The following is a 27,807-nucleotide window of genomic DNA, read 5'->3' as shown; positions in this document are numbered from 1 at the left end:
TATTACTCATTTTACAATTTTATTTTTGATGGCAAGAGGAGAGAGAGCGACCCAGCAGCTACCAATAATGATATTGTAATAGGAAGTCAAATCATATTTTAAAGCAAACCAGTCTTGCATTAATTATATTATATATAAGAAATAAAAGACAGCTACACATGTTATGTTAGATTAACATACATACATACAGATCGATTCGATACAAGTCATCCTCGATCTTTTTTTTTAACTAGTGACGCAATCATATCCCATCCATATATAAGTTATAACCAAATAGCAGTCAAAATACGGTCTAAAATTAATTCAACCACTATTAGATAATTTAGATTACCCAAAGTCATTTATACTTTTTTTTTTTTTGGCCCGGAAAGTCATTATCCCTTTAGTTCCTGATCACATGCATATTTTACAATAACTTTTTTCTTTCTTTTACATTTTAATCAGCATGATTAACACATGGACTGCATGCAAAAAAAATAGAGAGAGGGTTCACATGTAGGACATGACGCGACTGGTACTACTTACCCACCTTACTTTAATAATGTGGTTTGGTTATAATAATTTGTGTTGCTTTTTGTTTTTTGGTGATATATAAGCTGGATTAGAATATAATATTATGTTTAAATTGTGGTAGAAAACTTGAAACTAAAAAGCGTACGGGGATGAGGCTGAGGCTGAGGCTGAGGCTGTGGCTTTGGCTTTGGCTTGTGGTGAGGAGAAGATGGTGATCGGTGAGCCAAAAAAAAAAAAGGGTTTTTTTTCATATTTAGTACCTAAATTTTGATCATTATCTTAATGTGGTACCTAAATTTTTATTTGTCCCAATTGAGTACCTAAACTTTTATTTTGTATCTAATAGGTACCAAAATGAATTTATGTTAAAATTGTCAACAAAAGTTAGGGGCAATATAGTCACTTCAAAAAATTTATATTTTAATTATAATTATTTATTTTTTTTGTTTGTTGCGTGTTTTTTTTATAATAATTTTAAACATATAAAGAAAATAATTAAAATATACTTTGATTATATTGTCCCTAACTTTTGTTGATAATTTTAATAGAAATTCATTTTGGTACCTATTAGACACAAAATAAAAGTTCAGGTACTTAATTGGGACAAATAAAAGTTTAGGTACCACATTAAGGCAATGGTCAAAATTTAGGTACTAAATATGAAATAAACAAAAAAAAAAAAGTGGCTAATAGGAATATGGACTGACGTTCAAACAATGATTGAACTATGAACAGTGAACCCCATCATCTTCAAAGTTCAAACTAATTATCCATACATGCATATATCCTTATAAACCAAAAAAGAAAAAAAAGAACCAAAGTTGGTTTCAATAGGTAAAGAATCACTATTCTTTACAAACAAATCTCAGTCTAATACATTTACAATTTGTTTCTCTTTTAATGAGGAGAGATTTTCATTTAGATTTTTTAATTTTACAATTTATTGACTAAAGGCTTATGACTTTTAAAATTTTAACTAAAGGTCAATAATATTATAACATTATATGTTACATAATATTGGTTCATTAGCTTATATTTTTTTTACACATACCAGGTGACGAGCGCTAGGCGATCATTTTCGAGTGTTCAGCAGTGTAATTTTACTTCTTTCTCAAGCTCTGATTTGTTGGTTTTATATTAGATTTTAATTTTGAGATTTTGAATCTCATAGTTAAAACCTAACATGCAACCTCTACAAAACCTCGATCATTCTATACCTTATGAAGGTATGAGGTGAACTCGTACCTTATATCTTCAAAAAATAAAAAAAATAATTACATATTTCTTTGACAAAACAATGATCAAAGGACTTTATTTGAAAAAAAAAAAAACACAATAATATTTTTTTTCAAATAAAAAATATTAGAATAACTAAATTCTAATTTTTCCTTTAAGGGGTCAACTATGCATATATGTCAAACTAATTTAATGGTAAGGAGAAAGTTATGGATTATTAGAACATCTCTCAAACATTACCCAAATTCCCATCTTTGGTTATTTTAAATGATTACTTGCTCTCAAGGATTAGCTATAACCTTAGTCATTTTAGAAAGTCACGTGTGTCTAAGCGTAGGAGGAAGATAGCTACTAGAAGTTTGGAAATGCTCTTTGCATATAAAGATGGGAATAGTATTCGTAGTAATCCAAAACCAACTAATATTGTATTTCAATATCATAACATAAACAAAATTAATGATCAATACTGGTACTAGGATTTAGCAAACCTAACCTTCATCATGCTAATTAACAATGAAAAGACAAAAACACCCTTAAAATTTTAAACAACTTTGATAACTTAACTTTAGATGATTATAATACAAAATATTAAGAAACAAATAAAACAGAGTAGATCATATATTTTAACTACCATTTTGTAATCATCTATTTCATAGATGTGAGATTCACCTGTATAAGTCTCACATAGGTGAATTCTACTCCTATTGGAAAGATGATTCATAAATACTCAGCTAAGATGGTTCATCTAAAATTACTCTTAAAAAAAACTTTGAATTTGTAAATGATTTACAATTATAAATAACTTCTTTTACCACGTTCAACCATATTTACTATTTTTGACAAAAAAAAACCATATTTAGTTATTTACCATTTAACCAAGCGGCCAAGCCCACCCCTTCCTACTCTTCTTTCACATGCATTGTATTGCTTGTGGGGGAGGCACCATTAAGTTCAAATACAAGTGGAGTTGAATGGGTTGATAATTCAATACTCGTAAACACAAGGTAGGGGCTATAAATATACTTTATAAGTTATAACACATTAACACACAAAGATTAGGAGAGAGAAAGAAAGAGAGAGATTCCAAGTATAAATCTATCCCTCCTCTGCCCAGTTGGACTTGGACTTTTGCTTTGTTTTGATATTTGCGTTACCCTTTGATCAATCCCCAATTCATCAACCCATTCAATCCAAGACCAGCTGTCACAGCTGCCGTTCGATCGTCGTGACATTCGAACACAACAATTTGGAATATTTAAGCCCTTCATAGAGAGCAGAGCAGAGAGATTGTGGTGGTGGGTGTGTTGAATGGTTACTGTAAGGAAAGGTGGGGAGGAGCAGAAGAGCAACAAGGGAATGCGACTGGGCAAATACGAGCTGGGAAAGACTCTGGGTGAGGGCAATTTCGGTAAAGTCAAATTTGCGAAGAACGTCGACTCCGGCCAGCCATTCGCCGTTAAAATCCTCGAGAAGAAAAAAATTATTGACCTCAAAATAACCGACCAGGTTTTTGTTTTTTGTTTTTTTTCTCCCTCTCCTCTCTCTCTGCCATTCATTTTTGTTTTCTTATTCGTTTCGCTCAAAGTTTTAATATTTCATTTATGGGTTTTCTGGGAAGTATTTATGTATTGGGTATGAATTATGTGTTCTCCAATCGAAACTGAAACTGGCATTCATGAATTAGAATGTTTAAAATTGTTCTATAAGTATTTTTTTTTTATCTTTTTGCTCAAAGTTTTAATCTTTCAGTAATGGGTTTTCTGGGTAGTATCTGCAATTGGCATTCAATCATTCATGATCTTTTATGTTTAAAAAGTGTATGTAATTCTGCTCCAATTTTATGTTTTGCTTGCCTTTTTGTTTTGTTCCTTCCTGAGATTCCCCATTCTCTTTTTTGAAGCTCTTTCGGATCTTTGTTCCTAACAACATAATTGAAAATTGCAGATAAAGAGGGAGATTGGCACTTTGAAGCTACTCAAACACCCTAACGTGGTCAGATTACATGAGGTATTATTGTCATATTGATGCTCTACTATAGCTGTGCTAACAGTGTTATTTTGTGTCCATTTTTTTTTTCTAATAACTCTAATCATTATTGTTTCAGAAAAAAAAAAATCCAATCATTATTGGGAAAATCTTTTCCCAATAATTTCTATTATGTAATTATGACCACGAGTTGGTTAGGAAAGTGATTAGGAGAAAGTGCTTGGAAGAGGATTTGGATCCCACAAAATTTGACTGCATTTCTTTTCTTTAGGATCGATGCTGTTTATTAAGCAAAATTCTTTAATGGTTGATCCTGCATTTCTTTCCTTTGGGATCGATGCTGTTATTAAGCAATTCTTTAATAGTTGAGTGGGTATGGGACAAATAATTTTATCCTTTTTTTATCAGTTAAACCTAATCCTTAAATTACGTGTTTAACGTAATCTTGGTTGGTAGACCAAAAAGAACACGTGCAATATAGTAACAATATTTTCTCTCTTGAGTTTTGAGTCTTGAGTCTTGGCTTCGGTCATTTTGGTTATTAGCAATTGGATCCGAACAGAGGAGGCAAGTTAATCCTCTTTCTAAAGTATGTTATATTCTAAAAACCGTCAACCCCATATTCATCAGATAAAATACTAGTATTTTTATTTTTATTGTTATTATTCTTTTATAGAAATGTTTGATTTGTTCATATTTAATCTTGCTTTATGTATTTAATTTTAATAAATAACTGTATTATGTAATCTACTACATTACCCAAAACAATGGTCACGATTGTCGTGCACGGTTGATCTGATTAACCGCGTAACACAACCTTGACCGTCCGATCACGTGACTGCTTTGGTGGTTGAAATCATAAGTTGGACCAGATATTGTCCTGTGTTTCTGGTTGAGGCTTCATAAACCAGTCCAAGAGACCCACGTGTAACATACCCATCTCTGCTACAGTTTTGCATGGACTGACCTGACCTGACCCGGAAAGTCATCAACTACAGTTTCAGAATGGGCCCCCGAAACTTTTGTCCCATTTATTTGTTCTCTTTTATTGGGAACTTTTTTTTCCCATTTTGGTGGATAAGGTCATGAACATGATTGTGATTGGTGTCCACCAACGGCATTTCTTGTCAAGCTGTCATTAAGAAGGAAAACATGATTGCCTCAAGCGGCATCTGGTTTATTCAATAAAATGGATTTGCCTTCTGCAAAGGGGGGACACATATCATTTGGTTAAAGCAAAAGTATTTAAAGTTTTAAACCAACTCATTTCGTTTGAAATGTCTCTTCTTGGTCAACAAATGCAATTCAAAATTTGTATGGGATTGAAAAAATCAAAGTATGCAGCTGAAACAGATTTGTTAGCACCAGTATTATTTAATAGAAAATTCTTAAAGTGTATAATGGAGAAAAAAATTGCCCATGCTGATTAGGTTCCATCTTTGAACTCTTAAGAATGGCTTAAAGTTTTCTAATCTCATCATCTCTTCATTTGAATTAGAACATCAAAGCCATGGCCGGCAATGCTTCTATTAATTTCGCTGATTATGCTTCTCATGGAAACTATGCAGGTTGTGGCAAGCAAAACCAAGATTTACATGGTGCTAGAATATGTTACTGGAGGGGAATTGTTTGACAAAATCGTAAGGAGCTCTTACTCTCTGTAATGCATAGCTTATTTGGAGGCTCTTTGTATCTGAAGGCAGGAAGTTGATTATACTAATAAGTTACTCCGTGTTACAGGCACATAAGGGGAAACTTACAGAATCTGAAGGTAGGAGGCTTTTCCAACAGTTAATTGATGGTGTGAGCTACTGCCACAACAAAGGCGTTTTCCATCGGGATCTTAAGGTATTTCCCACTTCTTTTTTAAGAACATTTAGTGGTACCAATGAGTCATAATAAAGCTGCTGCATATGGTTTCCAATTTGCTCACAGCTTCTTAACATGTCAAATATTGTATGGTTTTGATTGCAGCTGGAGAATGTTCTTATTGATGCTAAAGGAAACATAAAGATATCTGACTTTGGCCTTAGTGCTTTGCCCCAGCATTTCAGGGTACATTACTCTTCCAAACAAAACTTCAAGTGACAAAATTTCTTGTCCAGTAACTTTAACTATTTAATTGTGTCTGAAATATCAGGACGACGGGTTGCTGCATACAACCTGTGGAAGCCCCAACTATGTTGCTCCTGAGATTCTTGCTAATAGAGGGTACAATGGTGCCACCTCTGATATATGGTCATGTGGTGTCATATTATATGTTATTCTTACAGGGTATCTCCCTTTTGATGACAGAAATCTTGCAGTTCTCTATCAAAAGGTATGACAAATTCTATTCGATCTTTCTTCTGTTATATGGCCTTATAAGTTATAACCGAAGAACTTCTATTATTTGTATTGCCATCACTTTGATGTTAAAATTTTTAGAGGGGTTTCAGATATTGAAGGGGGAAGTTCAGATACCCAAATGGTTGTCAGCTGGTGCAAAAAACTTGATAAGAAGGATTCTTGATCCCGACCCCGTTACCAGAATAACGATGACAGGCATCAAGTCAGATGAATGGTTCAAGCAGGATTACTCTCCTGCAGTTCCTGACGATGAAGAAGAAGATATAAACGTTGCTTCTGAAGCTTTCTCAATAAATGAACTGGTATGAACTTGCAATTTATGTCCATACCCTTTCCAGTACAATATTTAATTTTTCTTTGTGCTGAGAGATCGTCTCTTTTGGTATAGCCATCTGAAGGGGAAAAGAGTCCAGAAAAGCAGAAGTCACCCACCCTTATCAATGCCTTTCAATTGATTGGAATGTCCTCATGTCTAGACCTCTCCGGCTTCTTTGAGAAAGAGGTAAGGGTAAAAGATAACTTGTAGATTTCTAAAATGATCTGTTTCTTTTTTGTTACTGAAGTTGAAAAGCTTCCCATGATGTCTGATTGTGATATCTGCATATTAATTTAGGATGTGTCTGAGAGGAAGATCAGATTTACATCCAACCACTCTGCAAAAGATTTGCTTGAGAGGATTGAAGAAATTGTAATAGAGATGGGATACTGTGTCCAGAAGAAAAATGGAAGGGTTAGTATTGTTTGCAACATGAAATCTTTTCTTCAGACAGAACCAGGCAGTAGCCTTATGTCATTTTTTACCCACATCCCAGAAATAGTTGGGTTTCAATGATATTAAACTGGTACAAATTATTTTCTTTTCATTGCAATATCGACTGAAATATTGGTATCTTTATGTCCAACATTTCAGTTGAAAGTGATGCAAGAGTACAAGGGGCCGAGAAATCTTGGTAGTCTCTCAGTTGCAGCAGAGGTAATTTCATTTCAAACTTTTGAAAGAATTTCTTCCTGACAAAACATTTGTGCTTGGCATGTGTATTTCTAATCACAAAATTTTTTTATTAATTAAGTAATGAACTGATAGTTGTCTATGTAATTGCACCAGGTGTTTGAGATAAGCCCATCTTTGTATGTAGTTGAATTAAGAAAAACATATGGCGATTCTTCAGCATATAGACAGGTATACTCCCTCTCTGAATGGTGCAGCTCCTTTTCAATTACACCTCTCTCTCTCTCTCTCTCTCTCTCTCTCTCTCTCTCTCTCTCTCTCTCTCATATTTCAGGCATTAAAATCAATTTTTTTTTTGTATGTGCAGTTGTGTAAAAAGCTATCAAACGATTTAGGTGTTCCCTCAAGCCAAGTGTGAAGACACTGCAAAGTCAAACAACATGGCATTTAAACCTCGGAGAGATTATATAGTATAGCATCCATGTATTATAATTTATGTAAATTTTCTTCTTTTTGGATGTATGCTATGTTAGACTGAGGTAAATTAATGTGAAATGTATGCAGATTGTACGTAAATATCCTTGTGAGTTGTGAATGACTCAGCGGTACCAGTTTTGTAGTTGGGTTAAAAAGGCTTAGGGTGATCAACTGAAATCAATTGAACTGACAGAAAAATCGATCCAATCCATTCTATTGTTTAGTTAACCATCTTTTTTATTTTTTTTTATTTTTTTTTTTTATAACAAACACAAATTTCATTAAAATAAAAATGAAAATTACAACACCAATGGTATATATTCTTTATTATAATCACTAGTGAGAAGCCATGTTGGATGGCTAATTACAGAGACATCACACCTCGTATACAATGTAGAAATCAAGAGGTTCTAAGACATAAGACCTCTGAACAATGATATCCAACATGAGAATTTTAGTATATACAGTCTAAATAATCTATTTACATGGTGAATGAGAGTAACTAAAGATAACTCTTCAAGCAGGCAACCAAATCTAAATTGCAAGCCTGCTGCCAAGATCTTCACATTATACGTGGACCAAGCTGCTGTTGTCTGCAAGTCGAAGTCTTTCATTCAACACGGTCTTGAACTGCTCATCTTTGTCCTCAAAATTACGCATAAATTCAACCTGCAGGGAGAAAAAAATATAACCATACAAAATTTCCTACCAGAGCCCATGTCTTTAACAAGTAACCATTCAAAATGCTTCCATTATGAAAAACATCAATGTTCACCTGTTTCTGAAACAAACCAAACTCATCTGAGCTAAGAGAACCATCGCTATTTGCATCAAGGAGCTGCATCATCTCACGTGCATCTTCTCCTGGGGCACCAAGCTCTTCCATCACTTCCGTTAATTCCTCAATGTTGATCCTACCATCTCCATTCTTGTCAAGGAGGTGGAATACTCGATCACTTTGGCTCTGCTCAGTCTCAACGCCTTCATGATTTGTGGATGGAAGATCTTTAAGGCGCAATGCTGCAAGTTCAACTGCAGCCATCATTATGGCCTTGAGCCTCGTTGCCTGCTCATCAACAAAGTGATTACAAGAGTCTCCAATATAACATGCTGAATTTACAAATTCATCCATAGATTCACAAGCTTCATGCACAAGAAAAACATTCAAAATTAGCCTGTATCAAGTGCATATATCAACTAACCTCTTCTGGGTCTGTAAGACCGCTCTTGTACAATGAGTGAGATGCTGTCCCAGCGTCTGCTAGCATGTCCATCTCCTTAGTCCTTATTTGTATTTCCATTAACGGCCTACTCTTGCCACTGTCGCTAACATCAACTGCCATATGCAAACTCCTATACCCATTTGCCTTAGGCCTGGCAATGTAGTCCTTTGTCCTGTGAGGCATTTCCTTCCACAAGGATTGGACAACTTCGCGCGTCCTATAGCATGCTCTTTCCCCAACTTCTGCCATATGTTCTCCAGACCTTGGCTCCAATATGACTCGCAACCCCAACACATCATTCACTTGCTCCGGCTTCCTACCATCTTTCAAGAGCTTCTTCATGGTGCTAAATCGACTCTTATAGCGACCATCAACCGAGACATCCACAACTAGACCCTCCAACAAGGGATCAACTTTCAGTGATTGCAAGAGCTGTTCCTTGTACACATCCACCAGAGGCTTACTTCCAGTCTCATGACTCCGCAACCACGTATCAACATAGTGGTATGAATGTGGAAACAAGTACTGAAATGAGAGGTCCTCCAGCTCCAGTGACAACCAGTTGGTCCCAACAGCATGAGCCAATGGTGCGTGAATCTTCATAACCTCAAGAGCCACCAATTGCTGCTCATACCGTGGGAGGTAACCCAGATGTCTCATCATGTCAAGCCTGAAAACCAGGTCCAAAATCACAGCCCTCATGTCATAGTATGTGAGGCAGAACTTTCTCAACGCAGCAGCACTGTCATCATCCAAAACATCAACTTTGTAAGGAACTTTCATGACGCGCAAGCTTTCGTACAAGAGATGGGCAGTGCCAGAACCAATCTGGTTCCTAACATCAAGTATGGAAATTGCACCGGCCTCCAAAACTGGTCTGAGTATCCCAGCTGAAATAACCTCAGCATCCATCTACAATCAAATTCACTGAAAACCCATTAATGGGTTTTTAAAGTTACGCAATTGAGGCCGTTGAAGGTCTCGGATTCAGAAATGCGAACGTACCTGAAGGTCTGCAAGGAGGAGAGTGAGAGACAAGGCCTTAGAGAGAGAAGAACGGCCATCTGGGGAGAGAGGCAAGGCGTGGAGTATGGGAATGGAGAGCTTGAGAGCCTTGAAGAGTATGTGGGACCCACTGCTGGAGAGCATGCCCATCCTCTCCGTGAGCTCGTTGAATGCCCCCACCAGCTCCACCACCATCTTCCCACCTGTCTGCTCCATCAGAGCCGCCGTCGTCGTCGTTTTCGAGAAACCCAGTCGTCGAATCCGCCGACTCTTCCATCTCTGTAGCGTCAGAGTCCCAAGGAATGTCCTTACGGTTCCGAAGGGTAATTTGGGAATTGGCTCCTGATGGAGAAGATGATGATGGTGATGAGCATAGTAAAGCTCCATTGATGGATCCTTTCTCTGGCTCTCTCTCCTGCTTTTTTCGTGGTGTGGATGTAAGAAGAGGATATGCTTGTCATTTTCTCAAATTTACGACATGTCGTTTAGGCCTGTAAAGTGATACACGTGTCGAATTCCTATTGTGGGAACACGGTGGACTCCAATACACAGAAACCTATTCCCCACTCTCTCTCTCTCTCTCTCCCTAAAGTCCTAATTTCCTAAACCCTACGCCAAAATCAATCTCTGCAACCTCTTTGGGGTTCCATAGCCATCAGCCATGCCATCAAACCCATCTTCACTCTAAGAGCCAACACTCTCTACTCTCTCACATCGCCATGTCGGCCTTATCGAGAGGCCTCATTTCTCGTCTCCGCTTTCTCTCACTCAACCCCTCCACTTCTTCTAATACTTGCACTACTACCTCTGCCGCTATTGCTACGACGTCGTCTACACATTTCTTCAGGTGGTTCAGCTCCGAGGCCTTGGTGGATGCGAATGATATCGCCGAAGAGCCGAGACGGGTTATCGAAGCCAAGGCTGGGGTGATGAGCCCCAGCTCGAAGAGGACCGGAGTCGTCGCCGTCAAGTGTGGGATGACAGCGCTCTGGGACAAATGGGGTGCTAGGGTTCCGATCACTGTGCTTTGGGTCGATGATAATATCGTCTCTCAGGTCAAAACCCCCGAGAAAGAAGGCTTCCCTGCTCTACAGGTAACCCTTTTTCTCTTCACTTTTGATTTGTTTATTACCAATTCAGTTTGATTTGTTTCGTTGCTGTTTTATCATGTTTTTTGATTCTTAAACTGTATCCAAATATAGTGTAACTTTATAGGTTGTGAGATTTCTAAAGTTCAGATTTTTCAGTATTTGTGTGAGAGAAGATGGTAAAGTTTACATTTTGCACTGAAATTAATCCGACTTCTTGCTATTATTTCATTTGGCAGCACACTGATTTTGTATTGTTGTTACTGTTATTCAACTAAACCAATATTCGCTGCATTTTAGCTGTTTGAAATCTGCTAAAGCCTGTATTGAGTTACCAGGCAATTTAAACCCTAATCAGCTCAGCTGGGATATATTGTCTGGTGGAGTCAGATGAGCTTTACATTTGAAACTATATGCATCACTTACTGAGCACTTATGAAACTTCTTGTTACTGTAAAAGGGATTTCGATGAATGGAAAGCTCATAAATTAAAAAATTCCTCACTGGGGGCGCATCAATCTGTGATCCCTCACCGGGGTCATATCAATATATTTTTTATTTTCTTTAAAACTAAACAGATGGTAATCTAATTTTTTGACAAATTTTCAAGGACAGGGGTTTAATTATAGGATTGTATTCTGTTGTGGTGCTAGTTAGATTGGTTGCGGACAGAAGAAGGCAAAACATTTGACAAAGCCTGAAGTGGGTCATTTCAGAGCTCAAGGTGTTCCACTTAAGAGGAAACTGAGGGAGTTTCCTGTAACGGAGGATGCGCTTCTCCCTGTTGGTATGTCAGTTGGTGTTCGTCATTTTGTTCCAGGCCAATATGTTGATGTGACAGGAATCACAAGAGGAAAAGGTTTCCAGGTGAACTAATTTGCTATTTAGTTCCTGTCATCACGTTGTCAATCTTTCTTTTTCTATGGCTTTTCATTATTGTTTCATTTTATGTGGTTGTATGTGTTTGTTCAAGCCTAAAAGTAAATCCTTGTATATAAGGATATAATCTACAAGCTGTGTTTTTAAAAAATTCTTCCTACTACAGTGATAGAAGGATTACATTCAATAGATTATCAATATTATGTCTTATTTATTTTCTCTGTGCCCAGGGTGTGATGAAAAGGCATCATTTTAAAGGAGGGCCAGCAAGTCATGGTGCATCTTTGTCACATCGAAGTGGTGGTTCTACAGGTCAGAGAGATGATCCAGGAAAGGTTTGTATGGCTTCCATAGATTTCTGCATTCAAGTTATCTTGTCTTTCTGTGTTGGTGGGAAAATCTTCATAAATTATTCTCCGAAACTTTTCTGGAAAATATATACTAAACCTTTCTGCTTCTAATGATATGACTTAATTTATTCAAATAATCTGCTGCCTCATTTGTTTATTCGTAGAAATGTTATATTCCATAATTGTCTATATATTGTTTTGCTTTACCTGCTTAGCCTTTTTTGGTTTTCTTCCCTATATCAATAAACACAGTAGGATTTGTGTGGTTTGGAAAATTCAGTAAATAACTTAACAATCCATCCTGTTTTTACTCATAACTTACAATCAGTGGGGGTTTATGCTCCTAATTATATGACTTCCCTTGGGTTATAAATTGTAATTGTAACAATCATATGTTGTATGAACAGGTATTTAAAGGCAGAAAGATGGCCGGGCGCATGGGTGGGAAACAGAGAACAGTAAAAAATGTGTGGGTCTACAAGATTGATCCTGCAAGGAATTTTATGTGGGTGAAAGGCCAAGTATGCTTCTCTCACAAAATTTACTTCTCAGAATTAAGTGCTCTAAATGTGAATGGAAAGTGAGAGGTCTCCACGATTGTGTTTTTAATTGCCTGCATTGTCTAAAGTTAATGCATTTTGAAGCTTACCCAACAATAGTTTCGTGAGCTTAATAATCTTTAGAAGTGTTCAGGACGTTCAAGGTAAAAAATGGATGATGAATGATTTTTTTCCGGGTAGAAGATTTTTGTTGGTTTAATGAAAATGTTGATATGCGTTCACAACTCCACTGTTTAATATCCATTCAATGATTGAGCTTAGACATTTTCTGAAGTCATTATTGTTGTTATTGTTAATGCTGGTTTCATGTTTACTCAATTATTTGTTGGCTTATCACAGGTTCCAGGTGCTGAAGGGAACTTTGTGTTCATAAAAGATGCTGTCTACAAGAAACCTAACATTTCATTGCTACCTTTTCCGACTCACTTTGCTCCAGAGGATGAGGATCCAACCGAGTTAGAACCGCTGGTTGCTGATCTTGGAGAAATAGATCCATTCATGGTGGCGGATTAAGCGGGAGCCAAATTTGAAACCCCTTTAGGAACTAGGGTTGTTGAGCTCTGCCCAATTGACTACATTGCAGTCACATCCTTTTTGGTGATGCAAAGAGCATGGTGGACTTACGGTTATAAGACCTGTCTGGGGCTGTCAATTTGATTTTTTTTTTCTTAATTTATTTTTGTTATAGGAATGCAGATGCAGAGGTTGTAATATTATAATTGAGTTCATTCAACCTCAGAATTGAGTACTTACCAAAAATGTTTTTGTGTTGGAACCATGTTTCAAAATAAATGTGGCGACTTGAAATTTTGGGTAGTTAATTAATATCCTTTACAGATTCCATGTGCTAATTGGTGTTTGCATTCCATGCTTATAGAGTTGTGGAATTTATTGCTTGAATTTTGTGATGTCAATGTTCATAATTAACTTCGAATCAATTGAAGTATTGGTGTTGTTCCAATTGATTTATCTTGTTGGCCTAGGCATGCATCTGGAAGTGAGCCCTTGATGTCTGGATGAGCTTTGAACTTAGTCTGGATGATCATGATAGAATATGCTGTAAAACTCAAATGAATTCATTACAAATTACAGAAAATTAAGGTGATCATACCAATGTCATGTGGAACACTGATTTGTGATTTTGTTGTGTGCTTTGGACTTTAGTTCTGTTGTGGTAATTGTACAGGATTGGCTTTAAATAAAAGTTCAAAAAAATAAAAAGAAAGAGCAAAACAGAAAGGGCTTCGCCTTTTGCCTTTTGCCAAATTTTGAAGGATGGATTTCTCATCCTAAATTTGCATTCAAAGGCAAAACAGTCAAGTGTCAAACTCATAGACGTAGCGATCCCAACCCAAAGACAAAGCCAAAAAAAAAAACCGAAACCCAATCGATGATTATATTGACCATGCTATTGCTGGTCATCTCTACTTGCCTAATAAGTCTCAAGTCCCGACCTTGTCTTCTCTCTCAAACCCTAATTTCCAACCCAAAAAACCCTAATTCTCACCTTCCTAGGGTTACCGTTATTCAATAGCCAACAGCACTCTCGATCATCACACACTCAAATGCGAGTCAAATGGCAATGAAGCGAGAGCAATCCGAAGCAGAGCGCCGGCTGTGCGGCGTGTGCGGGTCGTCGGAGCGGTGGTTCCTCCACTACGTCCGGCTCAGAGGGTCGTTCCGGCGACTCTGCACGAACTGCGTCCTGAAGAACCACCCGGGCCTCTTCTGCCCAATCTGCCTCGAAGTCTTTGACCACTCGCCTCCGCCGCGCGAGCGCGTCATGTGCCTCAAATGCCCCTCCATCTCTCACTTCCCTTGCGTCGCCGCCAATTCCTCCTTCAACAGCTTCCAGTGCCCTCCCTGCTCCCAACCCACCTTCACGTTTTTCAACTCCAACCGCCACCACGACAACAACCCCAAGACCCTTCTCGTCGACAGGGACTCCGCCAAGGCCCTTGTCGCGGCTGCCAGAATCGCCGCCGTTTCGATGACCAAAGCCGCCTCCACCGCCAGGCTCGACGCCGAGCGCCGCGTTAAGGAGGCCGTCTCGGCCAAGAAGAGAGCCAAGGAGGCTCTGGAGCAGCTCGCGTTGCTCGTCGCCAAGCAGAAAGAGAAGGATTCGAAAGCAGAGAACCTCAATGCGAAACCCAAATCGGAGAGTCCCGGTGGGATTCAAGTGCTGGCCAAGATTGCGTCTTCTCTGGCTGCTGAACCTGAGGGAAGTAATGGGTTGCGATTAGTTCCCTCTGTTGGTGCTAATCAACTGAAAATCACTCATGCTGATGCTATGGAAGAAGATTGAAGATTGAGGATTGAAGATTGAAGATTGATCATCAAATCAAGTAAGGTGCTTGATGGGGTTTATTCATTATTGGATGGTGACGATGCTCAGCTGCTGCTACTGCTTTCTTCAATATGTGAGTCCGTCCTCTTTGTTAGTTGCAGTTGATTTTTTTAATTTATTTCTGCGCAGCTGCTTGGGAACTTTGGCAGAGACGGTTTAGATAGATTGTTGTTGACATGCTGTTGTGTACTCATATTTTCCCATACAGTTTTCTGCAGCTGATTATCACTGTGATTCTCAGCGCCCTTTTGTATCTACTCTGTCCTTTTTCATTATCCAAAGTTGCCTTTCTTTGTTTAGAATTTAGCATGAGAGAATTTGTTCATTGGCTACAAAGCTTTACACAATCTGTATGATTGTCTTGCTTGCTTGTTTGTTAATATTCTGTGCCTGCTATGCTAGAAAGTTGACATAATTAACAGAACTTCAGAACTGAGGTTTCATCAAACATGCTGACCTAATTTCCCTTATTGTCACTTGTTCTCTTGATCTAACTCTCTCAACTCACTAATGTTTTGTTGAGTCAAGTTTAAGTGGCACTTGATTTGACATGGGTTGGGAATACCTGAAAGACAAATCAGGTAGTGATATGATATTGGGTTTTTAAAGTAATTCTTTTACGGTCCTAATGGATTCTTCAGAATAATGCTGAACAGGAACTTTTTAAAGTATAAACTTAAACATTCTTCTTTCTTTCTTATTCATATTAAGCTCAAATTTTAATGCTAGTGCATAATTCAAGGTTGCCAACCCATTTGTCTGGTCGGATGCCCTATTATAAGAAAGGAATACTTTGTGGGATCTCATATTTTTTTACCGGAATAGTTGAAAAATGACTCCTTAGTCCATCCAATCAATGTTTAAGGTTTGGGAGCATTATGTTGTTTTTTCTTCGTGCTTGCGGTTCAGTGTATTATTCCTATAGGGTTCTGATTATTCCTAAGGTTTCGATTAGAACCTCCTCTTATACAGAATTTTCTGTCTGCGTGCATGCAGACATGTTTACATGATTGTATTAATGGGATCTTTTTTATTTGGCCGATTGAATGATGAACTGACCTATGGTTCTTTTTTACATATCTAATTGCTCAAACTCAGTTTAATTGAACCTTTTTGTGGTTTTTTTTTTGGGTTATAAATATTCCCCTCCATGGTTTCTCAGTTTCCTTCTTAATGTAAGTTATCTCTGTCATGGGAATACTATGCTTTTCTTCTGATCTCTTTTCAGTTTGGTGTAATCGGCCTTTCCTATCATTGCCGTAACAATAAAAAAAGAATAGATAAAAAAAAAAAAGATGGTGTATGAGGCTTTTTTTTTTTTTTTAATTAAGAAGAAAAAGTAGTCCTTACCACCACTTCTCATAAATTTTCTATTGGCCAGAGAAAGGGCGTTTGTGAGTACCATTATTTTGAGAAGAAAAGGAGAGAGAACGCCCATGAGTATAACCCTAGAGTCTTCATAGTTGCCGCATGGGTTTGCTGATAAACAGAGAAAGGATAATTTCATGTCTTAGATGAGGGAAAAGCAATAAACAGTGCAATTTATACTTGGTAGTAGTAGGGTGGAATGAATGTACAGAGATGGCCATACATAAAGCAATATGTAAACAGTAGTGTACAAACTACAAACCGAAGGACATGTTATGAGTTATCACTGGCTCACTGCTCACTAGGTGGGGTGACAATCAACAGCGCCATCCTGTCATCCTAATTATCTATCCATCTTCTTCTTCAGAGCATGGTTCAACTTTTTTATTCCAATCAAGTCAGTCGGGGCAGCAGCTTATCTTCATTGTTGAGGTTTTGGAGATGAGCTAGCTAGCGTTTAAAACCAAGGAAGTAGGGCACACCTGCGTATTTCAACCACTCTGCTCCTAGAAAAGTGCCGGGAGTGAATAGCATAGCCTCATTTCTGTTGGTAATCACATGGAATCCCTTCCAGTTCACCCTTTTGGTTGTCACAGCACCTGGACCTCTGTTCGCATACTCTGCATAATACAAGGTGTCCAAAGCAAAGGTGCCTTGCCATGGCAGCCACCCTTCCGGCTGTATAAAGTCCCCGAGCTCTGATTCCATTACCACAGTCCTTGAGTACATCTTCCAAGGGCGCCCCAAATATGACTTAACCTGGAATCTCGATGGGACCAGAGCTTGTTCCGGGACTATTCTGCAGTTCTGGATAACCAGGCCGGTGCTCTCCCGTCTGTCCTGTCTTCCATGAGCAGTCACTGTGTTCTGTTGGCCCTTCATGGGCATCCTCACGATGATCAAACAATTCTGAATGACTGTTGTTGAGTCACCAAAGATGAAGTCGACCGTGCCGGATATGACACAGTTGCGGTAGAATTGGCGATGGGCTTGGACGTACAATGTGTCTTGGTAGGCGTCCATTCTACAGCGGAAGAAGGTTGACATTTCCGACTGTACTCGAAGTGCTACTGCTTGATGTTTCACGGCACCAGCTGTGTTTTGAAATCCCATCGATTTGCATATAAACCCATGTCCAATTACCGCTGTAATTATAAAAATAAAAAATAAAGATATAGTTATAACTTGTAAGGTATGTATAATAAATGGGGCTAGCTTCGTTCATACTTGATAATAGCCAATCCAAACCGCATCGAATTTGCTGACCAATAATGTATATATTACTTTCTTACAATTTCAGAGTGAGCTTGGATTTAACTAAATCGAGGAAGACGTACTATAATAGTAGTGAATAGTGATAGGGGTGCAAATTATTAATAGAATGAAATGAAGATCGAGAGAGTGACGTACCGAATGTGGCAGTGTTCATGGTGGTGATGCCGTCCGCGAAGCTCTTACTCCCAGTGACCATGGTCTTCCGGGACCCATCTCCGTACATGAAGACATTGACCTGATCCTTTGTGACAATGACAGACTCGCGGTAAACCCCAGCCTTGACGTAAATGACGTATCTACCCCTATTCCCCTTGGGGTACGCGGCCAGAGCGGCCCCGATGGTCTTGAAGTGTCCAGTCCCATCCTGGGCGACCACCGCGTTGGGCTTGACCTGTCCGCGGCGGTGCCTCTGCAGCAGCTTCCTGTCCGCCGCCGGAAACCAGGAGGGGTAGTCGCCAGCCGTTCGATCGTATGAGTCTTGGAGAAGGCGGCGAGCGGTGGATGGAGTTGGAGGGGGGCTAGCGCTAGCGCTGGTGTTGTTATCCTTGAGAGCAGTGATGTTGAAGCTGCCTAGGATGTCAGCAACAGAGGAGGCGATGGCGAGAGCATTGCTGGTGAGCTGCGAGGCGTTGCGGAGGCCGTCTTCCATTTGGCTCTTGAGTTGGTGGTGAGGAATGCCGTCGAGGCAGGCTTGCTGGAAGGCGACGACGGCGCTGAGCCAGTTCTTGAGTTCGGCGTCTCTCTGGTGCATCTTTTCGGTTTTGCAGTCCCCGACGATTGAAAAGGAGGCCTCGAGATCGTCGATCGCGTATTCCAGCAATTCCTTGCAGTCCTCGAACGCCATCTTTCCTGTGGCACTCGCGTGGGGGGCGGAGCGGATGATGTTTTGGGACTCGTCGATCGCCGATTTCACGCGTTGGATGGTCGCGTTGATGGCGGCTTGGATGAGCTCCTTCACGGTGGCGCTCTCGTTCTTCGCCGCGTGGCCGAGGCTCTCCACGCACGCTTCTTTGTAGTCTGTTGGCCGGCAGATTGCAGCAACGGCCTTGGAACTGCTTGAAAGTACGTCCTTGGAATGGTTTTTCCTGCTCACAACAACCACTGCACCAATCACTACGCCAACCACAAGGATTATCGAAACTCCTCCTACCATCACCTTGCCTCTCTTTTCCATTCTCTTTTTTTTTTTGGTCTTCTTTTTCGGTTTTTTAATTTGAGTATTGGATTGTACGTGATCGATCGATGATGAACAAAATTCAAGCTGCAAAAGCATGGAGGATGATGGCCTCATGGGGTTTAATATATAGGACATGCATGCATGCATGGATGTTCAATGTGTGTGGTTTAGGACAAGAATTCAGACAAGAGAGGCTGGGGAACTTTGGAGCTAGGGAATGATCGATGGTGGTTAAGAGACAGTTCCTGCTCACCATTGCCTGTCATCTATTTTTGGACTTCATGCTCATGCCACAACCTATAATATTATAGCATATGTATAGCTTATTTTTGGAGATATGGATTGGGATTAATTGACCTTGAATTGACACGAATCATCTGTTGTTATGACTCGAAATGCACGCTATAGCAACATGCAAAAGAATTTGGAAGGACGTCATAGCCCTCTAATTTCTCTATTTAGAGGCTTGGAGCTACCTAGGCAACATGTTCTGTTTTAACATGCAATAGTAGGTGTAGCATGGATGATGTACATTTTGCAAGTAATCTTAATTTGTCAATTGTCAACGGGTAGACTTAATTTTTTATTATGTAAATTGTTAGTTTAATATATATATATATATGTGATGTCAGATTAATAATGGATGGTACATATTAGTTATAATCATTTTAGACGATTATAGCTTACACTTATTTACACGTTAATTATATTCATTTGATTTATTATGTATCCAATCACTTTTAATTCAATATAACATACTAAATATTTGATAAAAAAACGTTATTTTATGCAACATTACTCATGATCAATAAAGTGGAGACCATTATCTAATGTTGCCTTGTGCTTTTTTTGTGTGCGGTTAGAATGTTGATTTGTGTATAGTGTTTTTTTTTTTTTTGTGAGTGTCAACAATGTGCTATTGAAGTAACACTTCTATGTGTCAGTTTTTCTAATTATTTACTTAAATGGACTATTAAGACAATGCAACTGGGCAATTGTGAAATAACTTAGTTGGAAGAATTGTATAATTGTCTCATTTGCACCCAAATTTTATTCCCCTTCCCTCTAATCAAAAATATAAAAGACAAATGCAATTGGTTTATATCCTTGATAAATAGTTTTTTTCTTTTTAATATTATTTTATATATATATATATATTTTGCGTTTGAGCGACTTGCATAAGCAAAACTTATTTGGTGGGACCCACAGTGTCTTATCTCCGATGTTCAAAGTAGAAGGTGTTCACTTCTCAGTGAACCCAAGAAAGAAGAACCAAATGGCGTCGCTCCAAGTCCTTCAAGCCACCCCACCCTCTCTAAGGTCGCCCAAGACCCACATTTCACCAATTCGTGGCTTCGAATCATGCTCAACCATGGCCGAGCTCAAGCAGTTACACTCCCAAATCATCCGGCTCGGCCTCGCAGCTGACAACGATGCCATGGGCCGCGTCATCAAGTTCTGTTCCATCTCCAATTCTGGCGATTTGGGCTATGCCCTCCAGGTGTTCGATTCAATGCCCCACCCGGATGCGTTCATTTACAACACCGTAATGAGAGGTTACTTACAATGCCAATTATCCAGAAATTGCGTTATCTTGTACGCAAAGATGTTGCAAGACTCTGTCACTCCCAATGGGTACACGTTTCCCTCTGTTATACGAGCTTGTTGCCTCGATAATGCTATTGAAGAAGGGAAGCAAGTCCATGCCCATGTCGTTAAACTCGGGTATGGAGCTGATGGGTTTACTCAGAACAATTTGATTCACATGTATGTGAACTTTCAGTATTTGGAGGAAGCTAGAAGGGTCTTTGACAGGATGCTCCGGAGGGATGTTGTGTCTTGGACTACTTTGATTTCTGGGTACTCCGAGGGTGGTTTTGTTGACGAGGCTTTTGAAATTTTTGAGTTGATGCCTGAGAAGAATTCTGTTTCCTGGAATGCCATGATTTCCTCTTATGTCCAGAGTAATCGTTTTCATGAAGCATTTTCTTTGTTCCAAAGAATGCGAGTGGAAAAGGTAGCATTGAATAAATTCATGGCGGCTACTATGTTATCGGCTTGTACAGGTGTAGGTGCTCTAGAACAAGGGAAGTGGATACATGGATATATTGAGATAAGTGGGATTGAATTGGACTCAAAGCTCGCAACAACGATCATCGACATGTATTGCAAATGTGGTTGTCTGGAGAAGGCTTTTGAAGTTTTCAAAGGGTTGCCCCATAAAGGGATTTCTTCATGGAATTGCATGATTGGAGGGCTAGCGATGCATGGGAAGGGAGAGACTGCCGTTGACCTTTTTGAGGAGATGCAAAGGGAAATGGTAGCTCCTGACAACATTACTTTTGTTAATGTCCTTAGTGCATGTGCTCATTCAGGGTTAGTTGAAGAGGGGCAACGCTACTTCCGGTGCATGGTTGAAGTCCATGGTATTGAGCCCAGAACAGAGCATTTTGGCTGCATGGTTGATGTTCTTGGAAGAGCTGGGATGCTGAACGAAGCAAGAAAGCTAATAAATGAGATGCCCATGAGCCCCGACGTAAGCGTTCTGGGTGCCCTCCTCGGAGCTTGTAAGATCCATGGAAATGTTGAACTAGGAGAGCAAATAGGGAAGAGAGTAATTGAACTGGAGCCAAAAAATAGCGGGCGCTATGTGTTACTAGCTAATCTATATGCCAATGCAGGTAGATGGGAAGATGTTGCTAATGTGAGGAAATTAATGAATGACAGGGGAGTGAAGAAGGTTCCTGGATTTTCCATTATTGAATTGGAAGGTGTTGTTAATGAATTTATTGCAGGGGGCGGGGCTCATCCTCGGGCAAAAGAGATATACGCCAAAGTTGATGAGATGTTGGAACGTATAAGATCTGTTGGCTATATTCCAGACACAGATGGAGTATTGCATGATCTTGATGAGGAGGAAAAGGAGAATCCTTTATACTACCACAGTGAGAAATTTGCAATTGCCTTTGGCCTGTTGAAGACTAAACCAGGCGAAACTCTTCGTATATCGAAGAATTTGCGAGTCTGTAAAGACTGCCACCAAGCAAGCAAGCTCATCTCAAAGGTTTTCAATCGTGAAATAATCGTGAGGGATAGAAATCGTTTCCACCATTTTAAAAGGGGAGAGTGTTCTTGTAAAGATTACTGGTAATGTTGTCTTGTGGACCATTTTTATATTTAACCCCAAAAGAAAATACAACTTATTTAAGAAAAGATATGCAGTAACCCAGTTGTTCACCCAAGTACTGCTACTAGCTGATAGAATAATAATATACCTGTATAAAGAGCTAATTTGTTTTCATTGTATATGGTATTATAGGCAAATTGTGTATACAGATTTCCCAACTGCTATTCAAAGCTTCATGCATATGAGATTCCATTAACTGAAAGCTGTCTTTCTAGCTAAGCTTTTCCCATAAAACTCCCAAAATTCATTTAGTAGTGTTATTATCTTGATCAAATTCGTAGTTGTTTAGCACATAAATTTGTAATTGTATTTGATTTTATAAAAATTTTATGCTTCGAATTTTTCCCTTTGTTAAAAAATCGATCATCTAGTCACATTCAAATTGGATTGAGTTCTAATTGAAAATTGAATTTGGATTGAGTTGAGTTGAGTTGAGAAATTTACAACAATAAATGTTGAATCTGATTAAGCTTTATCAAAATTTGACCATTTGGAAGCTACAATACTCCACCTCTCTTAAGCAAAGAAAATTAGCCTAACAAGAAATTTTAAAAGAGAAGAAACAAAAGGAAAGCCGGGTGAAGAAATTTGTCAACGATTCACTGAATGCACTCACTGAAACAAACTCACACAATAATCATGTGCAATAAATATTTGTCCTTAACTTATAGGAGTTAAAAATGTATTGTGGAGCCTATGTGCCATATTTTAATCTTCACCACTTTCTTTTATTTTCTATTTTTTTTCTCAATCAATAATTTGTAGTAAATAGTAAAAATAAAATAGAAAAATAATATGTTTACCATAAAGAACAGAAACCCTAAAAAACGGCGGGTCAAGCAATCGAGTTGAACCTATTTCACTCGCGACTCACGATTCCGAACGATCCCAGCTCGTTCTTCTTCCTTCACCCAGTTTTCAATTTTTCCCACCAATCTGACCCTCGAAAACCCTTAATTTCCGTCGATTTTTCCACTTTCGGACGGATCGATTATTCTCAAATCCAAATGCCCCTGACCCACATCCCAGAATTCTCAGATATGTCAAAATTTCGTTATGTCTTTCGTGTTTTCTAACTCAGGTATTCAAAATTTGAGTAGCCTTTTAGTTTTTACAGATATGCATGTATTAACCCGGTTTTGAGTGGTAGCAGATTATTCCTCTTTTATATTAGGGTGTTCGAAATTTTGTCTTGAATTTGGGTGTTAGGAAAGTAAAGCTGTGTTTTTCTGAGGTGATTAATAGCAAAGTGAGTGCAATTTGTTTGATTTTCATCCTATGCTGGGTCTAGTTTGGTCTCAGCTAGCTGCCAGCATACAGTGTTTGCTTTTTGTACCATAATAAATTGCTTCAATTCTTGGGGTTGTTTGATTGTTGAAGTCTTGTTGTGCTGCTTCCAATGCAAGAACAATGTTTTTTTTTATTTGAAGTACTGGATTGAGTTTTTGAAACAAGCAAACCCATTTGTTGCTTTCCAAGCTCATAAGGAGTTGTCTTTACCTTTGAAATTTTCATGTGAACAGTGAAATGGTATTTTAATATCAACTTCTATTATAAATTTGTGATACCCCAATTCTGTTTGTGTGTGGATTGTGTTGAGTCGCTTGTGTGCTGGGTCCAGAGTTCCATTGGTAACAAGTCTTTTTTGGATATTCTGTTCATGTAGTGAGCGTGATTGTGACATCTCAATAATCAATGTAGAGCTTGACAATATTTCATCTATGTCTGTATTGTCTTCCATACTGATTTCTTATGTATTACTCATTTGTGCTTGCTATGCTTTATTATTGACTTATATGATGCTCTTCAGCTAATGAACGCATGCATAACCTTACTTTTTCGCACATCTACTGCAGATTCCTATATGTAGTGTCATTGGAGCGTGCAATATTGCAAGATCATACTTTTATTAGTGCTGAGAATGCTGTGAGCCTGTCAGATAAGGCTAGTTTCTGGTGTAAATTCTTAAATGGTTTAAATTGATGGCCCCAATGCGCTCCTCTGGACTTGTTGACCCTGGATGGGACCATGGCATTGCTCAAGATGAGAGGAAGAAAAAGGTTAAATGCAATTACTGTGGAAAGATAGTAAGTGGTGGAATATACAGATTGAAGCAACACTTAGCCCGAGTTTCTGGAGAAGTGACTTATTGTGATAAGGCTCCAGAGGATGTATACATGAGTATGAAAGCAAATATGGAAGGATGCCGTTCTAATAAGAAACCTAGGCAATCTGAAGATATTGGGCAAGCATACTTGAATTTCCAATCTAATGATGATGAAGAGGAGGTGCATGTTGGTTATAGAAGCAAGGGAAAGCAATTGATGGCTGACAGGAATCTAGCAATGAAGTTGACTCCTCTACGGTCATTAGGCTATGTTGACCCTGGGTGGGAACATGGTGTTGCACAGGATGAGAAAAAGAAAAAAGTGAAATGCAATTATTGTGAGAAGATAGTTAGTGGAGGTATTAATCGATTTAAACAACATTTAGCTAGAATTCCTGGAGAAGTAGCACCTTGTAAACATGCTCCTGAGGAAGTTTACCTTAAAATAAAAGAGAATATGAAATGGCATCGTACTGGGAGGAGACAGAGACAACCTGATGGCACCTTATCAAATTTTGATCCGCAGTCGGATAGTGAAGATCAAGAGGATGACCAAGTGGAAGCTGCTCTGCATCATATAAGCAAGGAAAGATTGATTGATGGTGATAGGAGATTGGGCCAAAGTTTGAGAAAGACTTTCAAGGGGATGCCTCCTTGTACTGGTTCTGAACCATTGTATAAAAGATCAAGGCTAGATTCCCTTTTCTTGACCGCACCTAAGAGTTTGACACCACAATCTTACAAACAAGTAAGGATCAGAACAATGTCAAATAAAATATCCCGCAAGGAAGTTATTTCTGGAATTTGCAAGTTTTTTTACCATGCAGGAGTTCCTCTACAAGCCACGAACTCCCTCTACTTTCATAAGATGCTGGAATTGGTTGGCCAATATGGGCAGGGTCTGGTAGCACCTACAAGCCAGTTAATATCTGGTCGGTTTTTACAGGAGGAAATTGCAACTATCAAAAACTACCTAGCTGAGTATAAGGCATCCTGGGCAATTAGTGGTTGTTCTATAATGGTGGACAGTTGGAAAGACATAGAGGGTAGAATATTAATTAATTTTTTGGCTTCTGGCCCAAATGGTGTATACTTTGTTTCTTCTGTTGATGCCACTGAAATAGTTGAAGATTCTTCGAATTTATTTAAGCTGCTGGACAAAGTGGTTGAAGAGATGGGTGAGGAAAATGTAGTTCAGGTATTTGATTTTGTTATGTGTCCCAAGTAGTTCCCTATCCGCGACTCTCATCCACTAGCCCCTAACTTTACTCTGCTTCTAATCCCTAATTTGCAGGTAATCACCCCAAATACTCCTAGTTATAAAGCTGCTGGGAAGGTGCTTGAAGAGAAGAGAAAGAATTTATTCTGGACCCCATGTGCCACGGGTTGTATTGATCAGATGCTTGAAGATTTTTTGAAGATAAGATGTGTAGGGGAGTGCATGGAGAGGGGCCAAAAAATTACGAAGCTCATTTACAACCAAAGTTGGTTGTTAAATTTTATGAAGAATGATTTTACTCAGGGGAAAGAACTTTTGAGGCCGTCTATTACCCGGTTTGCCTCTAGCTTTGCTACCTTACAAAGCTTGCTGGAACACAGGACTGCTCTTAGAAGAATGTTTCAATCAACCAAATGGATTTCATCTCAGTGCTCCAAATCATGTGAGGGAAAAGAAGTGGAAAATATTGTATTAAATGCTCCATTTTGGAAAAAGGTACAATTTGTCAGGAACTCTGTGGACCCAATAATGCAAGTTCTTCAAAAGGTTGAGGGTGGTGACTGCTTGTCAATGTCATCTATATATAATGACATGTACAGGGCAAAACTGGCAATCAAATCCATTCATGGTGACGATAAGCGTAAATATGGGCCATTTTGGAATGTAATAGAAAGTCATTGGAACTTGTTGTTCTACCACCCTGTATATGTGGCTGCTTACTTCTTAAATCCATCATACAGATATCGACCTGATTTTATGGCGGTAGGAGAAACACTGGTTGTTTGTTGATTTCATCGTCATGTTGATATCTTTCCTAACCCAAATTTTAATTGTGTGTAGCATACAGAGGTGATGCGTGGACTTAATGAATGCATTGTTCGGCTGGAGCCGGACAATGCCAGAAGGATTTCTGCATCTATGCAGGTAATAATTTTTTTATTGAAACCCATTTGTGCTCCCTGAATGTTCTTATATCTTAAGATGTTCTCTTATATTCTCCCATGCTGTGACACAACATCCAGATTTCTGATTATAATTCTGCGAAAGCTGATTTTGGAACTGAATTGGCAATTAGTACAAGAACAGAGCTCAATCCAGGTGATAGCATTAGGCTGCTATGTTATTCATTTGAGAGTTCCAGATATTAAATGTATGCCCATGCATTGAGTCTCTGGACGTAATATATTAGTCATCTCAATCATTGTTCCACTTACTGATACCTTTTTCTTCTCTCTCTTATTAGCTGCATGGTGGCAACAGCATGGGATAAGTTGCTTAGAGCTGCAGCGAATAGCTGTGCGTATATTAAGTCAGACATGCTCATCTTTTGGGTGTGAGCATAACTGGAGTATATTTGATCAAATATACAGTCTAAGAAATAATCGTTTAGCTCAAAAAAGATTGAACGACTTCATCTACGTTCACTACAATTTGCGTCTTAGAGAACAGCAATTGAGAAGAAGGGACAACAATTCTATCTCCCTTGATAATGTTCTGTTAGAGCGCTTACTAGATGACTGGATTGTAGAGGCAGCAGAAAATTACTTGCTAGACTCTACCAAAAAAGAAAATGACTTGCTAGAAAATGAGGTACTTCAAGCTTATATTCTATTCTCCTGCAGAGTGGTTTACTTATGTGCCAATGACACTAAAAGCTTTAATATAACAACTGCATGTCAGTTGGATGCTTGCATACACACGGTAGCTGAGTTAGCTAACCTTGGGAAGCTCTTTATACTGTCTGAACCAAATTCTTTTTTTCTTTTAGGAAATCCATTATAATGAAATGGAACAGGTTGATGTATATGAGAATGATTTGGTTGATTACGAAGGTGGAAATGCGAATGCAGAGACTAGGAACAGATCACTTGAGCTGGTCACATTGGCTGATGCAGATGTGAATCCTGTCGATGTTGGTGTTGCCACTGATGATGACGGGGATGGTGATATAAATTTTTTTGATAATGAGATGAGTGATTAGTCAGGTTATGGATCTTCAGCTAACACAAAAGAAGTAATGGTGGTGATGGCGAGGCAGCTGCCTTGGTTATGTAATTATATTCCAACATGTTAAAAGTTTTTTAGTTACCCTTTGACGTGTACATGTGATATTGTTTAACCTATTTGTTGTTAATATCTTAGAATGCTTAATTAGAATAAGAATTTGATATGGAGTTTTAGCTCCAGTGGTTTAAGCATTAACTCTCGTAATCAAAGTCAAGGTTTACTTATCCTTCAACTTCTTTTGTATCAAAACTGAAAATTTGACAATAGAGTTTCTTTATGGACCCATCAATCTGATTAGTACGCTCAGCCACTCAGACAGCTTTTTTTTATATTCCAAAGTTATCCCCCAGTGTATTAATCAAATAATTATAAATGAAAAAGTAAAAAGTAAAAAATCGATCATTGTTAACTAATCAGCCACAAAATCGACTGAATTTCTTTATTTTTTTTACTTTTTTAATTGTTTGATTTGGTGAGGGATGGAATTGCAGTGGGGAGGAGTCAT

At 38.7% G+C, this 27,807-nt stretch overlaps 6 protein-coding genes and 1 pseudogene across 6 annotated transcripts; 5 read left to right on the top strand and 2 right to left on the bottom strand.

Moving 5' to 3' along the window:
* Positions 1–2,804: 2,804 nt before the first annotated feature.
* CIPK1 (CBL-interacting protein kinase 1) lies at positions 2,805–7,644 on the top strand. Its single transcript, XM_086234631.1, has 12 exons — positions 2,805–3,255; positions 3,694–3,756; positions 5,304–5,375; positions 5,476–5,583; positions 5,710–5,790; positions 5,876–6,055; positions 6,174–6,386; positions 6,473–6,586; positions 6,698–6,814; positions 6,995–7,057; positions 7,190–7,264; positions 7,401–7,644. The coding sequence occupies exons 1-12, from the start codon at positions 3,058–3,060 to the stop codon at positions 7,449–7,451; spliced, it is 1,335 nt and encodes a 444-aa protein (XP_086090757.1). The 5' UTR covers positions 2,805–3,057; the 3' UTR covers positions 7,452–7,644.
* A 165-nt stretch (positions 7,645–7,809) lies between these two features.
* CRSH (Ca2+-activated RelA/spot-like protein) lies at positions 7,810–10,157 on the bottom strand. Its single transcript, XM_086234630.1, has 4 exons — positions 9,739–10,157; positions 8,713–9,645; positions 8,286–8,576; positions 7,810–8,179 (listed from the first exon to the last, which is right to left on the bottom strand). The coding sequence occupies exons 1-4, from the start codon at positions 10,123–10,125 to the stop codon at positions 8,078–8,080; spliced, it is 1,713 nt and encodes a 570-aa protein (XP_086090756.1). The 5' UTR covers positions 10,126–10,157; the 3' UTR covers positions 7,810–8,077.
* A 188-nt stretch (positions 10,158–10,345) lies between these two features.
* Positions 10,346–13,425, top strand: RPL3P (ribosomal protein L3 plastid). Its single transcript, XM_086233121.1, has 5 exons — positions 10,346–10,832; positions 11,484–11,693; positions 11,936–12,040; positions 12,463–12,576; positions 12,955–13,425. The coding sequence occupies exons 1-5, from the start codon at positions 10,458–10,460 to the stop codon at positions 13,126–13,128; spliced, it is 978 nt and encodes a 325-aa protein (XP_086089247.1). The 5' UTR covers positions 10,346–10,457; the 3' UTR covers positions 13,129–13,425.
* A 491-nt stretch (positions 13,426–13,916) lies between these two features.
* On the top strand, positions 13,917–15,264 carry LOC147294545 (PHD finger family protein). The gene has a single exon (XM_086233654.1). It carries the CDS (start codon positions 14,192–14,194, stop codon positions 14,918–14,920), a length of 729 nt encoding a protein of 242 aa, XP_086089780.1. The 5' UTR covers positions 13,917–14,191; the 3' UTR covers positions 14,921–15,264.
* Positions 15,265–16,780: 1,516 nt separating this feature from the next.
* Positions 16,781–18,779, bottom strand: LOC147294544 (pectinesterase pseudogene; annotated as a pseudogene).
* A 1,279-nt stretch (positions 18,780–20,058) lies between these two features.
* LOC147294543 (pentatricopeptide repeat-containing protein At5g66520-like) lies at positions 20,059–22,054 on the top strand. The gene has a single exon (XM_086234102.1). The coding sequence runs from the start codon at positions 20,059–20,061 to the stop codon at positions 21,931–21,933; it is 1,875 nt and encodes a 624-aa protein (XP_086090228.1). The 3' UTR covers positions 21,934–22,054.
* A 761-nt stretch (positions 22,055–22,815) lies between these two features.
* On the top strand, positions 22,816–27,545 carry LOC147294542 (hAT dimerization domain-containing protein). Its single transcript, XM_086230521.1, has 7 exons — positions 22,816–23,050; positions 23,826–25,274; positions 25,371–26,057; positions 26,136–26,219; positions 26,318–26,393; positions 26,539–26,885; positions 27,064–27,545. Exons 2-7 carry the CDS (start codon positions 23,952–23,954, stop codon positions 27,274–27,276), a joined length of 2,730 nt encoding a protein of 909 aa, XP_086086647.1. The 5' UTR covers positions 22,816–23,050; positions 23,826–23,951; the 3' UTR covers positions 27,277–27,545.
* Positions 27,546–27,807: the final 262 nt, after the last annotated feature.

The sequence above is a fragment of the Dryas octopetala genome, chromosome 2 (genome assembly GCF_963921425.1).
Source record: "Dryas octopetala chromosome 2, drDryOcto1.1, whole genome shotgun sequence".
In the NCBI taxonomy this organism is placed as follows: domain Eukaryota; kingdom Viridiplantae; phylum Streptophyta; class Magnoliopsida; order Rosales; family Rosaceae; genus Dryas; species Dryas octopetala.
This window is presented reverse-complemented; position numbering and strand designations above follow the sequence as displayed.